This window comes from Odontomachus brunneus, unplaced genomic scaffold (genome assembly GCF_010583005.1).
Source record: "Odontomachus brunneus isolate Ranch 3 - 2012 unplaced genomic scaffold, Obru_v1 Obru_scaffold_063, whole genome shotgun sequence".
Lineage (NCBI taxonomy): Eukaryota > Metazoa > Arthropoda > Insecta > Hymenoptera > Formicidae > Odontomachus > Odontomachus brunneus.
The window spans coordinates 1,167,282-1,183,798 of NW_022639513.1; the positions used below are offsets into that span (position 1 = coordinate 1,167,282).

At 37.3% G+C, this 16,517-nt stretch overlaps 2 protein-coding genes across 4 annotated transcripts; one reads left to right on the plus strand and one right to left on the minus strand.

The window, feature by feature from the left end:
- The first annotated feature begins 3,687 nt into the window (after positions 1-3,687).
- Positions 3,688-6,430, plus strand: LOC116846337 (pupal cuticle protein 20-like). 2 transcript variants are annotated; one of them, XM_032820041.1, is made up of 6 exons: positions 3,688-3,888; positions 3,972-4,239; positions 4,660-4,957; positions 5,271-5,402; positions 5,602-5,838; positions 5,957-6,430. In XM_032820041.1, the coding sequence occupies exons 2-6, from the start codon at positions 4,231-4,233 to the stop codon at positions 6,031-6,033; spliced, it is 753 nt and encodes a 250-aa protein (XP_032675932.1). In that variant the 5' UTR covers positions 3,688-3,888; positions 3,972-4,230; the 3' UTR covers positions 6,034-6,430. The 2 variants fall into 2 exon arrangements, with proteins under 2 accessions (XP_032675932.1, XP_032675933.1); XM_032820042.1 differs by having other exon boundaries at positions 3,694-3,888; positions 4,663-4,957.
- Positions 6,431-6,502: 72 nt separating this feature from the next.
- On the minus strand, positions 6,503-15,933 carry LOC116846333 (retinal-specific phospholipid-transporting ATPase ABCA4-like). Of its 2 annotated transcripts, XM_032820025.1 has the most exons (25): positions 15,111-15,933; positions 13,908-14,543; positions 13,501-13,799; positions 13,234-13,392; positions 12,837-13,080; positions 12,551-12,718; positions 12,267-12,454; positions 12,001-12,165; positions 11,819-11,927; positions 11,591-11,745; positions 11,344-11,505; positions 11,194-11,265; positions 10,972-11,110; positions 10,645-10,882; positions 10,403-10,559; positions 10,059-10,272; positions 9,417-9,935; positions 9,203-9,328; positions 8,908-9,123; positions 8,538-8,810; positions 8,159-8,463; positions 7,951-8,098; positions 7,614-7,824; positions 7,307-7,520; positions 7,005-7,220 (listed from the first exon to the last, which is right to left on the minus strand). In XM_032820025.1, exons 2-25 carry the CDS (start codon positions 14,218-14,220, stop codon positions 7,005-7,007), a joined length of 5,010 nt encoding a protein of 1,669 aa, XP_032675916.1. In that variant the 5' UTR covers positions 14,221-14,543; positions 15,111-15,933. The 2 variants fall into 2 exon arrangements, with proteins under 2 accessions (XP_032675917.1, XP_032675916.1); XM_032820026.1 differs by lacking the exon at positions 15,111-15,933 and having other exon boundaries at positions 6,503-7,220; positions 13,908-14,220.
- Between the last annotated feature and the right edge of the window lie 584 nt (positions 15,934-16,517).

Consider the following 16,517-nt stretch of genomic DNA (forward strand, 5'->3'; position numbering starts at 1 on the left):
TATATACATGTTTATGTATCCCCCAGTAAACACTAACTGACAGTAACGTTACATTAATGTTATAACTTCCGATAAGTGTAATCTGGCATATATATGTAACAGTTCCATTGTTAAATGGAAAATTATAACATTGATGTAATATTACTGTGATCTGGTATGTGTTTCTTTTTCCAAGATATATTTTAATTATATTTTACATATATTTAATAAAATATTTTTTTTTCTTTAAAAGATGCATATAAAAATCTACCAAAAAATATTCTAAATCACTTGAAGTCTACAGCGTGTTTTTTTTGTATGTTATAGAACAGAACGTCACGGATGAAGAGTCAAAGCAGTATTCAACGAGCTTGAAACATCCTGTACCAATGATTCCTGTAAGAAACATCCATCATGTTACCCATAGAAAGTACATATCGACAGAGATGATCGTGGGAAGATACTAGCCGGCAATAAAATAATGCCGTTCCATTTTACAGCGGTCCGAGCGGAGGAAAGATATGAAAATGAAGTAACAGACGCAGACAATATCCATTAATGACGGCGGAATGCAGTTCCAGCGTAAGTTAACGGAAATTGACGAGATATCCCAATTATGCACGCCTAGGCTAAGTTAGAAAACAGTACGTCGAGTCGTTCAGTCACGATGACGTAATGCGGTGGTCCTGTGTGTTTTCCGCTTATTCACAACGCGATCGAAGCGAGCGCGCAAATTGGCGCGTAATTAAGTTTAGCGTTTCGTACACGTGAAGAAATCGATTCCCGCCGTGTAATCAGACACGTCCCAAGTTATTAGCGAGCATATATTGTAGTTTTCTCGCTCGATGGCACTAGGAAATTGGATTAAATTCGTGTTTCTGCTCATAAAATAATCCGATTGTATCACAATGAATGTTGCATGCGCAAATATTTAGCGCCTATTAATTGATATGTAAAATTGGTAGAATAAAGATTTGATATACAATATTGATGTATATGAAATTGATAGAATAACCACGCATCAAACGAGTGAGTAACGATTGATAACAGTACTATCATTTTTCCAGGAACACAAGCACTCGATCCTTCCATCGACGAGCAAGATCGACTTCGCTACGCTGCCGAACTTACAGAGCGCAACCTACAAGACAAAAATGATCGCGATCGCTTCTCTCGCGAGTCTGCCTGCTCCCCTGAACCCCGCGCGAGGCGTAGAAATCTCTGATTCGCTCTTCTTCCTTTCTTCCATTTTTTGCTGCGTCGTCGAGTTGCGTCAAGACCGCGACACGTAAGAGCTGCCGAGAGACCGCAGCTTTTTTTCCCTCCATCGACCTCCGACGCAGGCTATTCTTTCGAAATAGTGCGATCGCGTGCACGAGGTCGTAAGAAGGAGAGCGGAGGGAGAGCACACACTCCTGCTTCTGCACAATCTCTTTATTATATATCGCTCTTCAATAATGACCCTCGACATACTTCCGCGATACGCTGTCGAAGACCGATCGAGTTCGCGCGCCGTCAGGCGGCGGCGATTATGGCTAATCTGCACAGGCTGCTAGCGAAACGAGAATCAAGGCTGTAACATATTTTCTTTCTAGGTTCGCGAGCAACAAAAATACGAGATAGCTTCTGCCGAGTGTTCTGCAACATGTTTCTCTTTTTTCTCAAATTATTTCTTTCCAGACAAATTACTAAAAGATGTCTTAAAGATATCCAAAAGATTATTCTATTTCTTCTAGACGTCTTTCGAATGTCTTTAAGGCGTCCCTTAGCGTTTTGTGCTGGCTCAATGGAATGGTCGCAAGTTAATCTGGGAACGTGCACGCCTTCGAAGGACGGCACCATCCTCACCGCGATCGATAAGATCTGACGCTGAAATCGTCAGACTAGAAGCGACCGGCGATTAATCGCGAAGGACGGCGGCTAGTTGCTCGCCTACCTTCCAATTATTGCAGGACGCTCATGGAATTCGATACACCTCCTCGGCTCCTCAAATCCGAACTAGTTCGAAGAGTTCTCGCGCCAGTGAACCTTACCTCTGGCATAACACGAGCCGTCGAGCCGTAGATGAATGCACGGATAGCGTGCTAAAAGGGCTGGGTCTTCTGGATGAATATCGGTGACTCGATTCTCTTAGAAAGCGTCGGCGGAGTGGGATGCGATGTCCCGATACGGGTGCCGTATCTTATTATCGAACTCGTAGCTCACGATCGGCATGATTTTTTTTACCGTAGCCGCACCCCTGCATCCAACCTGACACTCGTGCCGGGTACATCTATTTAACGTCGGGAATCAAGACACTATACGTAGGGACGGGCGCGTTTCGGGACTTCCGTCTTGAAGCTTTTTAAACTGTTCGCAGTCGTGACGTTGCGAATAGCTTCTGAAAATATTGAGACTCTCTTTCGTATCTCGAGCCAATTGTTAACTATACAAATTTTTTCAGGCGAATCCCGACTCTATCTATATACTTGTGCGCCGAATCCGCCGAAAGTCGCACGATGTAACATCCTCTAACATCGCTTACGATCTCTAAATATGGACCTGAAGATTCGATCGCGATGTGTGTACACCAGGTCTTTCTCTCTGTCGAAGTGAGCGTGTTGCTTATTGGGATGTGCGATCATCACGTCGAGGCGTCTACGGCGAAGCGCGAGCATGGTGACCCAAAGGTGGATCGTTAACCAGTGAGTTACGTGCCGATCGGGAATACCTGGCGATCTTAAGCGCACTGCAGATCCTACGCGCATTTACGCGTAGATTTCTTGTGGAGCTATTTATGACGCTATATTATGCGCAATTGCAGCTGCATGGATGTGTAACACTCTCCCGTCGAGGATCATGGATGTGACTTTTGTGCTCCTCGCGACGAACGCCAAACCTATGATTCCTCTGATTAGTCTCTTAGAGCTCGCCTTACGTAATCGTCGAATCTGTGCGAGTAACCGGATCTAATTCTTAGCTCGACGCCTTTCCCGAGCCCCGATCGTATAATTATCCGAATATTCAGACCGCTCGAGTAAAAATGCGCATAAGCTCTTGACAAGGTAATAGCTCGCTGTTAATTCTCGCCGTAACCGAGCGGAGATGGTAAACCCTTGGTCTTTGCAGACTGTGGAGTGCGTCAACGGCGGCGCGTTTAGGACCGCGCGGGAAATCATCCCAGGTACACCCGGTCCCCGACCTAATGCACGCACACGATCATCGGCATGCATGCGCGTACTAACTCCGACGCGCTCCGGAGATGCTCAACGTACCGATTGCACAACGAACCCGCTCGATTGCGGAGCGCGCATTGCTCTCCATAAGCCGCCGCCGCCACGGACGACAACGACGACGGCGGCGATGGTGATGATGATGCTGCGGCGACCCCAGAGCGAACGGGTATAATTCCCGTCGAAAGAGCCGATATAATTACAAGGGAGAACGCGCGTCGAGGTGCATGCCATCGGCACCTCATCAACTCTACTGCTTTTCCGTGCTTTCTCACCGCTTCCCTGTCTCTACTCATTGAGGCGCGCATCGAGGTATCGAATATAACAATTTCCAAAACGTAGAAGTCTCAATAGTCAGACTATGTGAGTCTCGCTGTTTTCGTGTACCTAGATTTGCAAATAGATAAATTTTTTTCATAGAATATCGGTTATGGAAACGGCTGAGGATGAAATATTGTATCCTAGATGACAATAAGGTTTATATCTTATCTCACTTTTACACCTCTCTCGACCCTATCACTTCACTTTCAAACTGACCCCGTTGGGGCCGACCTTCAGGTTCGTCCGAAGATATTTGCCGATCTGTATCACTTGACGTTGCGCAACCACTCTTCATCCCACGTTACTCGACGAGGTTCATCTTAACGGAGAGGCCTTCTTCGCCCCTCGGCACTGTGTACTTTTTCATCCGGCATCGGTACCTCTTTTTCTATTTCTCTTCTATCTACCTATCTTTCTCTCTCTCTCTCTTTCTGTCTCTCACCACGGCTCCTTTCGCAGCGAAGAGATGGCAAATCTTCGAAGAACGCACCGGGTGATCTGTAGCCGCGATGCCATCCGCGCGCGCGGTTTCTCATCGGTGGGTGGGAGGAAGACGATCCTCTGCGGGATCGGTATATAAGCATGCTGGATACGACCTGGATCCTCACAGACCAATTATCGTTGTCGGTTTGGCGATACACACTTGGGTGTCCCGCTGCAGTGCGACGAGTAATACCGCTGGAATTTGATCAACGAGCGTACGGGCAAAGCCAGCGAGATGAGACGGGTACGAGTCGTATAACCTGCAGCTTTCCCACTCGTACTTCCGGTCACAAATCGAATTTTCCGCCCCGAAGCGACCGCGAATCGGGAGTACACGAGCGACGTATCGTGCAGAATGGTGCGCTCGAGAGTTGTCTCGCGTGGACGATTCTTCAACGATTACCGTGGGATTTCTGCTTCGTGTGAAACTTTGTGAAACGGAGTCTGAGAAAAATGGAACTTTATTATAATTACATCGCTCAGTTGCCTAATCTGGAGATGTTTAACAGACGCTCTCGAGCAATTATCTCATTTCGTGTCTCTTTATTTCTTGTGCCGTGAAACGGATGTAAAGCGTCTTACTTAAACCAACTCTGTTTAACCCACATCGGTACTTTGCGATTTTTTTTAACTCAAAAGTTTATATATTTTTCAATGATTTCAGCAGCTCATCATCGCGCTGCTGACCATCGTCGGTACGTGCTACGCTGCACGGCTGGACAGCACTTATCTTCCGCCCGGTAGCGCCGGAAGTGCAGGTGGAACAGGATTGATTCCTCCTCTAGGACGCGGTGGCCCTGGTAGACACGGTAGTCCAGGTGGTGGGCCCGGTGGGCCTGGTACCACCTATGGTGTACCTAGTGGACCTGGTGGACCTGGCACCTATGGTGTACCTAGCGGACCTGGTGGTCATGGTGGATTCGGTCCTGGAGGTGGTGGCGGCAGCGGCGTTTATCCGGGCGGTAAGTCAGAACGAAATTGAAAAAAGAAACAGAGTTTACGCATATATATATAATTTCACATACACCCCATACAGCTCTTATTCTAAAAATTAAATTTCTATTCTATGATATATATATTACGCGCGATTATATATTTCCATTTTATTTCTATGATATTCAAATTTCTGTTCCAATTACTATATGATCGATGAATTGAATGAAATCTTCTTTTATACGTACCTCGTCTTTCAAAATTGTGCTTAAAATAAAATAAAAATTGTTTCATCTCGAATGAAGTTTACTTTTATGTCACTCTTATTGTTTTTCATCTCAGGTTCACGAGGCGGACCCGGTCAAGACATACCAATCGTCTCTTACAGTAACGAGAACGCTGGCGACGGAAACTATCAATTCAGCTATGAAACTGGAAACGGCATCTCTGTTCAAGAAACGGGTCATCAGCAAGGTGAGAAATTGCTCACTTCCCAATCTCCATTTCCCAATTAATTCACTGGTCTTTGACATATTGATTCTTGCACTTTCGTAAATCCTGAATATTAAGAAAGTAAATAGCTGCTAAATAGAAGAACCATGGAGTGTCATGTCGCAACATGTCGATCCGACAATACGTTGCATCAAAATAAACCGGTGCGCGTTGATTACAGGTGAGTCCGAGTCGGTGAGCGGATCCTTCTCTTACACCGGAGCCGATGGTGTGCAATACTCAATCACGTACACGGCAGACGAGTATGGTTTTCATCCTCAAGGTGCCCACTTGCCGACACCGCCCCCGATTCCGCCGGAAATCCAACGAGGCGTTGAGCTCGCGCTCGCCGCCGAAGCCAGAGGCGAAAATCAAGACGGAGGATATTCGCAGGAAGGAGGTGGCTATCCTAGTGGAGGTAATCTATGGACTTTGAATGTAATCAATTATAGACTATTGTTGTTATCACATTTGAGATCAAAGCTTTTCATTTATTTTTAATACGTTTACTATCTATTTCGTTTGTAATCTTAAAGGAGGCGGTCGAGGTGGTGCTTATCAGGGACCGAGCTCGTATCAAGCAAGTTCGGGTGGCGGAGGATACCGATACTAGACAGTGAATTCGCGTGAAAATCATCGTGTTGAACACACGCAAATGCCGTTTCACTACGATAATCTTACTTGCGGACGGGCTTATGTACATAACAGTATGTCATTTATGCAAGTCTCCTTATTTATATAGAAAATACGCGAGTGTATTTTATTTATGGAATGCCTGCTCTCTAATCTTCTTTGTCTTTCCTTTCAATTTTGTATACCGGTGCAATGCTGCTCGACTTTTTAGAGATGTTGTAACGTCGACTTGTAGGATAATTACGAAGTATCTATCAAGTGTACGCGACATGATTTATGTAACTGAGAACACGCACTTTACATAGACATGATTATATCAACTACAATGTTTTTATATATACATATATTTTTTTGAATAAAAAGTGTATTATAATATACATATATTCTGTGTATAAGTAATTATATTCTGAATATAAATAATTACTGTACATATAAATAATTTAAATTAATACTTTCATGCCACGCATAGAGAAAAAAGTATTTTTATAAAAAAATATTACGTTAAAATATCTATTTCTATGAAGTAAAACATATGAAATAATTATCGTGAAATAATTTAAAAACTAAAAGTTACTTTATGAATATAGCGTTAATTGTGATACGCACTAATCTATTAATTTGGACAATTAGTAGGCATGTTTTATTTTTTTATAATCCGTATTGTATCTTCGGTGAGTACCCACACAGCATGAATGACTGTTTGCCAACTGAAAGTCGATTTTTTTTTAATCAACTTTAAGTCGACTTTTTATAATCGACATAAAGTCGAATTCTCTAAGTTGACAAATGATCGACTATAGTCGAGTCGGCTTTCAGTCGACTTGATGTTGTTTGGGTATATACAGAGGGTCCTACAACTGCTAGAACATCCGTTTTACTCCTAAGAGTGTTCTACCAGTTGTGGGACACCCTGTATATTGGAATACTTATAGAGCAAATCAAACTTGACTTTTATACTGTTTCTTCATGACTAGCAACTTGATTTGACGATTCTGTAGGCTGCAGCTGTTCAACTCCTCTCGCAAATTGTATAAATAGCTGTTCTAAGGTCGCCGACAAAACTGCATAATCCTCGATACAATTGTAACTTTGCTTCACATCATTCATTGTACTGTACATTTTTTCCCACGTTGTGTCGCAATCGGTTACGTGATAGGCGAGTAAACTCTGCAAAAAAGACAAATAAAAATTAATGCAAATGAAAAAAAAGAAAATCTTGAAACACAATACAAAAAATATAAATATGTTATTACCAAATTTTCATCTGTGATATCGCACGTTAAAGTAGACTCAATAATATTCTTAATACTTTCGGCTTCCTCATCTGAACGGCCCGGATTCAGTTTTATATGAATATTGTATCCTGCTCCAAATCGTTGTTTCAGTTCCTGACACGCGCCAATGCAAACCAATTGTCCCTTCACCATGATAACTAGTCGATTGCAAAGTGCCTCGCATTCCTCCATACTGTCGAACAATGTGTTAATATTTGCTCCTACGAATATCATCAAGATTCCAAAGCGAATACTCGAAATACTAGAATAATTGTATTGGATTCACCTGTGAGACGTAAGTATAATGGCTTGTCCGGCTGCCTGACAAGACTGCAAAGTATTCCACAGCGATCTTCTGGCCGCAGGATCGACGCCGGTTGTGGGTTCGTCCAGAAGCACGAGAGTAGGATTACCGATAAGAGCCATCGCGATATTTAAGCGTCTCTTATTACCGCCGCTATAAGTATCGCTTGGTTGCGACATGCAAGCAGTCAAATCTAAAAGAAAATACGTAGAGGTGTGTTGTTGCATTGTATGTACTGCATTATACAGAATTCCGCCCTCTTTTAAAACTCTACATCGTCCATTTTATCCATTGTCTATTAACATGATGGTAGACTCACTTAGCCTGTTGATCCATTTGTTAACTTCCAATTCCACGTTTGACTTTGGTATACCGCGAAGACGAGCAAACAGTCTTAGATGATCGAAAGTGTTCAAGGAAGGAATTAAAGCGTCGGTTTGCGGACAATAACCCATCTCAGACATATACTGTGAATAGAAATTTCTTTAATATTAGAAACAACATTAGAACACGACACTCGTCGTTACCTGTTTTCTGTTTGTGTGGAAGTCCGCATTTTTTAAGTACATTATGCCGCTGTTAGGCATCTCTTCTCCAGTTAACATTCTAAAAGTCGTACTTTTCCCGGCACCGTTCACGCCAAGCAGTCCGAAACATTCTCGTGGCTTCACTCGAAAACTAACTTCCTTTACAGCCATTAACTTTCCGTAGTATTTGCTTAATTCGTACACCAAAAAGAGACTATTACCCTCATTAAATGGACTTCGCAAAGTTTCACTATTTCCACTAGTGGCAATAGCTGCTTTTGCGTCTTCTAGTTCGGTGCTGGTGTCTGTACATAAAAGTATATTTAAATCTTTCGTACTGGAGCATTATTATATTGAAAATACTCAAAATTAATCTTACTACTGCTGTTGATTTTATTGATTTCTAACGCTACCACATGTTTCTCTTTCTTCACTTGATCATCCATCGTGTCGCATGCATTCCTCAATTGCGATTTGGTAGCCTTCGCGATTAACAACGGGAACAGTTTCTCCTCTAAAAATAGCAATATAGTAAAATACAAAATTGGTGTTAAAGCAAGATATAGTATGGACTCTTCAAAATTCATGTCGTCTTCAAAGTTCTTAAAATAAGGCATTTGATTTTTGCAAGTTCCATCCGCACAATTCAAGCCTGCAATAAGAATGACGAGAAAGTAAATTATCGCCTTCATCTCATTACCAGCATAGTTTAAAAATAAATCTTATATATAGGCATCGCAAAATCTTACCACAGCAACGATCTCGGACAAAACAAGTCATTTTGTAAAGTTTATTTGGCAGGCGACGACATCTTGCATTTTGTGCAGCTATGTTGAAAAAGGCCAGTTGCCCATGGTAGAAGCTTACGTAAGGAATTAGTCGGAAAATTCTTTTCAGTATAATATGTAATACTTTAAGCTGGTCAAAGTTATGCACTAATTCGTGTAGAAGATATTGTATTATAACTGAAATAAAAATTGTTCAGACTATCTTTCTTTTATTTAACATACTTTTAATAACATATTCAGAAACATGTAAACTTACCAAAACCAAGAGGTGCAAGACCCAAAATGGTTATTACCGTGCTCCTTGATTTATTTAGAAAACTAAATATATATGCTATAAGCAAAGCATTAATACCAAACAATTCTAGAAGCAATATCGTGGACACTGAAAAAGAAACACAAGTGAGAATGAGCGTAAAAAGAATAACATAAAATATTAGTTTTAACTGATATAGATTGGTATATAGACTTACTTATTTCTATTCTATAGTATAAACGGACATCGAGAATAACGTCCATGATGTAAAATGTTAAAGTAATTAGCAACACGCACACCGTAAGTATCAAAAGATCGAAAATGAACATTGTTCCCCAATATGATACAGACGTAACGCCCGTCATGCGTTGAAGTTGCTTAACTTTCGTCGACTTTTCCTGTAAAGGATGCCCTACGAAAAGCGCCACGGTAGGAAAGAAGAATGCGCAAAATATCAAAGTGCGCGAAAATGATTCTGCTTCTGGCATTTCAATGCTAGACGAGGATAGTGTGTTCGGTAATTGTTGCCTAGACACATGAATCGAGTGTTTATCGCCAACGAAAGTCTTGAGCAACGAATTACTCAAGAGATTCACTGTCAACGGCACACTGTGGAGTGCTGTTCCAGAATAAAAACCGTTTACCAACATGTCATCTCCACTGGTATTAAATTCGGCAGACACGATAAAGTTGTTACGATACTGAGCGATGTTATTCAAAGAGAAATTTAGAAGTGCTGAAAAAAGAAAAAATTAAGATAACTAAATACATTCTACTGTAAATGACTAAGTACACTTCACTTTCAATAAGTAAAAAAATACTTTTTGATAGTGCTATTTATATTACTATCAGCACTTACCATTTGTAACAGATGTGTCCGAAACTACGTCTACAGATCCGCCAAAATCTTCAACAGTGTTTCTATATATCTGATCGAATGTTTCATTCTCAAAAGAATATATAGCTCTAGGATACCTGTACATGTCAAGTTTCAACGGAACAACGTCCGTGCGATCATCCGGTAAATTGTGACTTAAAGCTATTAAAAATACCGACAAGATAGGAAGGATCAGCTGAAAATATCAACGGCAGAATATTAATAATAAAAGCAACTTCTTAATTTCAGAGGCAAATATTAATAACGTAATACATAAACTATCTTTGTGGCATTATTGTAAAGTATTAAGACAGAAAAATACATACGATCATCAATAAGTTGCTTAAATTTTTCTTCGTATATGTGAATTTTTTGGAAAGTAACGCTAATATTGATTGTATGTATAGCTCATTGCCTTTAATTTTATCTAATGGCGCTGTAAATAACTCATTAAGATGCTTTCCATTATCTTCTTTTGCGATCCTACAACAAGTAATAGTAGAAGTAGATGCGATAAATAGCTTGTAAATATAAATATTATTATATATTTTTTTTTATTAAAGCGTACTTTAGAAATACTTGTTCCAGAGTAATCAATGATACACTTATCCCAGTAATTCCCAATTTATTTTTTTCACTTTCTACGCTATCTAGCGATTGTGGTAAAGAATCATTATATGGTACATTCAAAACAATCTTCTCGCTGTCAATACTGAGTTGTTGCGTTCTCGAGTCAAATTTATTCATGATTTTTTCTGGTTCACACCAGGACTTGACCGATAAAGTAATTTCCACATGCCCATGACCTAACACATAGAATGAAGTTGTAATACAAAGAGCAGCGGTCCGAATTATAGATCGCTAAATTTTAATAAGTGTAAAATATGTGCCTTACCGTACTGTTTTTTCAGAAACATCGCTGTGCCATAACTCTTAAGGCGACCTGAATGCACTATCGCAATTCTATCGCCAAGTATGTCAGCCTCTTCCATATTATGCGTGCTAATCAATATTGTTTTTTCTCCTCTAAATTTCTGGCAAAAGAAAGTAAAAAAAATATAAGATATTATAACAGTTGAATTGTTGTTGAAGTATTTTAGTTTATAAACTTACTTACCAATATTATATCCCATGTATCTCTTCTGGTTTCAGGATCCATTCCTGATGTTGGTTCATCCAAAATGATGATCTAAACAAAGTATTTTAAAGGATTAATGTAATACAACACACTCGTTATGCATATACATATATCTAGATCAGAACTTACGCTAGCGTCGCCAATGAGTGCCATCCCAAGACATAATCTTCTCTGTTGACCACCGGAAAGTTTGCTAGGGAGAAAATCCCTCTTTTCAGAAAGCTTCAGTTTAGCAAGCAAAATATCTACATCCTTCTTGATTTGCTGCCTGGTCTTGTTCTCAGCTTTTAACTGTCATTATGTTCAAGTCATACATAGTCAACACACATGTCTCACATACTTTATTTCACAGATATTAATCTTATTATTCTCTTACCATGCCGATAAATTCTATTTGCTCAAATACATTTAAATCTGGGAAAACCATGTTTTCCTGGGGGCATAGTCCTAAATTGTTTCTAATAGTCTCTAAATGTTCTACTATATTTTTGCCGTTTATAAATACGTTTCCTTCTGTTTGGCTGGTCACACCTGTCAAATAAGTCTAATATACAGTCCCAACAAAAATAATGTTTCCTTAGTATACTATTTTGTGACACAATACCTGTTAATATAGACATAAGCGTAGTTTTGCCCGCCCCATTGTGTCCCAGCAGGGCAGTAATTTCTCCTCTATAAAAGTCAACAGAAATCCCTTTTAACGCGTGGACTTGCTAAAATCAAATAACTTAACATTAATTACGAATTGCAAAAAATGTAATATCTATCTATGGTACGTAAACTTACAGATTTTCGTAGCCAGCATGTTGTGTAAGTCTTTTTAAGATTACGTATTTGTATTCCAGGTGTAAGCGTGCCACTTGATACTGGCTCAAAATTTTCGTTGGTTATTTTATCATAATCCAATTCGCTAGCTACCTCATCGAGAGATATTTTATTCTTTCTCATACTCTATAAAGTAATAATATTATATGAAGAATTATATAACATATTCTATATACACATTATATTTACTTCTATTCTATTAAGAATACTTTTGTATGGAAATTTACCTTCAAAAAATATAATGGTTCTTTCCGGACTCCGTATTTACCCGGGAGTACAGCATTTATATAAACCGCGAGTGTAAAATGTATCAGAATACCCAAAATTGAAAAGAGTAATATAAAACCTATACTTCCTACAGTACCATAGGCCATATTTCCGGGAACAAAAAAGTTCTCCCACTGAATGCCAATTTCTAAAAGAGACAAAAACACTTTATGATGGTACAATTTCTCAAAATCTGTCTAATAAGATAAAATTAATATAAAAGAGCTGGTAAGTAATTACATACGTTTACTCTCATATATATTTGATTCCTCGAACAATCTATAGAACAGAATATTTGGGAATATTATACCAAAATATGGTATAACTCCAAAAATTTCTGCTCTCCACAAATTACTGTGAAGTGCAAATGCCGCTATATAGGTAATCGATAAGATAGTTGTCACAAAACGTGCTGTATAAAGAAAGATATTAAGTATATAATAAAATATCAAAGATATTATCGTTTTATCATAGTGAATTTTTTGCATGATATTAACATAAATTTACTTATTTTATAAGACATTACTTACGTTTTGAAAAATATGCTGCAATGTGCATACCAAAAGATATAAGGTGAGCAATATTTGCAGTAAATAGAAGCCAAAATATAAATACGTTTCCATAGTGCAAATAGGCTAGGACATCTATTTTATTAAAACTATTCTTAAACAGTATGATCGTTGGTATTATATATAAATTACTAAATAATATCCCTGTAGTTAGCCAGCTTAATAAATTGTAGAATAGTTTAACTCCGTTCATTGCCATCAAAACCTACAAACAATAAGATGTAACATTTTAATTTGTTAAGAATTACAAGTATTTAAAAAATATGTGAGATACAAGCAGAAATATGTGAGATACAAGCAGAAATATATGAGATATAAGCAGAAATATGTGAGATACAAGCAGAAGTTATATACTAACAGTTACACCAATAAACTTTTCCTGGGATGCGTAGTTGGCTTCAATACAAAGTGGAATTACAAAAGTTATAACTGCAAATGTAGCAATCATATCACGTAATATTGTATCACTAGCGTCTATTTTAATATGTGGTGGATATGGCATTCTTTGTATTGACATCTGAAAAAGCATAAATTCCAAAGTGATTTTATATATGTTTTCCAATACTTCGTGGCTGTAAATTGTTCACATATATTTATGTATTTTTGTTGAAAATATTTGCAGTACCTTTATATTTGACATGGAATCTGGTGCTTTTTCATTTATAAAAGCTTCATCTACACACATTTGGACCTGCACAAATGGGATCATATCAAAATATACAGTAGCTGTGTCACCCAAATGTTCACCCATTATAGTTTGGTGTAAATTAGATGGAATCTTCCAAGAATGTCTAATTTTGTATTTTATAGTATCTTGTTTATATTGTTCAAAAACAACTGCCAGAGCAGATATTAGTGGATCTTGAGCTTGGGATAATGTATAAGTATCTATCATTTCAGTCTCATTTAAGAAACCTCGCATATCTGTATAAAAAAAAGAATGATAGTTATATTGATATATTTATATATGAAAGACAAAATTTAAGAAATTCTCTACTTATGTCTCAAAAATATAAAATACTTTAAACTTACTTTCAGGTAGGAGTCCGAGACAATATCTTGTGGATTCCATAATATCATTTGTATAGTCATTTTTTGGCAAATAATATAATTTGATCAAGGAATTATCAATACTCATTAAATCATCCTTTGTTTGTATAGGATAGTATGTGTTTTCTGTTACACTAACTGGTGATTGAGTATTATAATCTCTCACAGCTTGTAATAATGAAAATAATGCAATAGGTACCAATGTTTGTAAAAATAATATCATACGCCAGTGTCTCATGCGTACTATTAAATCCTTATACAATAATAAGATAAAAATTTTTAGTCCAGAAGCCATTTTTATATTGCCTTTTGTAAAGAAGTTTTTCAGTAATCAACACAGTATTCTATCTATGAATCCAATCTATGAATAGTGTATATAGCTGTGTGTCATTGAAAGTACATGAAGCTTCTGAATAAATTATTAGAAGTGTGCACTTATGTTGGCTACAACTTCAAACATATATTGTATAAATGTCTTATACATGACCTTGTACACAAGAAAATGTAGAAATGCTCAATCTATTTCAATAGTTTTTTGTGTTATTATATAAAAATTTCATTCCATTTATCTGTTTTTCCTTAGATATGGAATATCACTGTTGTCATAATAAATTTTGCCTAGACAAACATTATTTATTATATCACAGGCCTGTGGTAACATCTAATAATATTTAATTACTGATAAGAATTATTTTTACAAATTTAATATATTATGCAAAAAAAGATCACTCTTTAAAAAAATCACAGTTATAGTGAGGAACTGGAACCATGTTATAAAAGAAACTGGATAATTAAAATATTGATTTAAATATCTTCAACAAGATAAGAAACTAAGTTAATAAGAAAGTAGGAGCAATTTTGATATATTTAAACAACATATACTTGGCAACAAAGACATTTAAAATTTACCATTTGGATCAATGTTATTATTGAAACAACAAAAAGAGACAGCATATACAAAACTGTCAAAGTTTTATTGAATTTATTGAATTTGTCTTATTTTTCACAAATTTACGTGAAAGAAATAAATATATAATAGATTCACAGACTAGTACTACAACTTTAAAATATAACTGCGACTGTATTATAGATTTTTTATACGTGATAATATATTTGATTATATATTGACTATATATATATAGTCCATATATATGTAATAAAATAATCATTATATATTTTACTTACGGAAGTTATTTCATTGAAGATGACTCTCGAAAACATTTAATCATTTTACAAATAAGCTGTCACTACTACTTTATAAAACTTCATCTTATCACATTATCGAGATAAGTAAGAATTATCGTTCTTCTACGAAATACAACACAATATGTCGTACGTTCACACAACGACTGACGACGCTACTTTACACAGTACGTCGTAATATATAGGCGATGACAAAGCGTGGAACTATGCATAAGATAACATGTCTTGTATCACGTACCGACAAAAATTCGCTGCCCGCATCAGTGACGACCGACGATTAGTCTGTTGCGATAAAATCGAAAGTCACTTATGCTGTTAGCAGTTCACAGAAATTCTTTCTGTTCACAGTTCTCTCTTTTCGCGCATAATAAAATAATCATATTTCCCAACCTTAAAAAAGACAAGGTTTGGCGCAGTGTAACTTTTGCGAGAATAACAATAATAGGATGAATCAAGAAGCATTTCACAGTTTGATGTTTTTCGTTTCTTCGCGGTTATATTACTAAATATAAAATTTATTTATTTCTCACAGCACATTATATAAATTAAAATGCAGCAAAATGTAAATCACCAAAATACTCGAAATTCACCAAGTTGTACTGCGCAAGCGAAAAATCATTCACACACATCATTTAAAAATTCGGACTTATTTCTTTAATTCGCATGTTACACAAATTGCAGTGCTACTTTATTTTTGCCAAATTACTCAACATTGGACATAAAATGGATGTACGTTTGATATAATATTAAATCGCACTACTTGGAAGTGCGAAAGTTCCCTTGACATCTGACATACTATTGTTGTACGTACATACCTCCTGAACTGAAAATATCAGTCTACAACGTGCCTGTCGATATCAATCAATATATAGATAATGTATACTTGAAATAATATTTAGATATGTTCATATTTTATCGATTCTAATATTTTCAAAACACGTTGAGCTAATAGTTTGTTACAGATTAGGAAACAAGAGAAAGAGAGAGAGACAGAGACGATACATATTGGCCCATATTCTGAATCCTCTTTTATTTATAAAAGTGTCTTTACAAAAGAGGCTTGGGAGCCACTTGATTGGTTGAAAAGCTACATTTAAGCCACTTTTATCGATAAAAGAGATTTCAGAATATGGGCCATTGAATACAAATGAGTTGCAAAAAATTTATGAAAAAATTATTGCAATTTTTCTGTTCCTATCTTTGTTACTCACTAAATGTGGAACAAAGATAAAATAATGTTTGTGTCGACTTGTGTCTCTTGTTGGAAAGCAACCATAATAAATGGATGCGTTCAGCGGACACAACAATTGCACAACTATTGAGTAATTGGTCTAGATTTAGGAATCTAACAGTAAGAACCAATAATCGCTGACTGCTCACTGAGTGCTT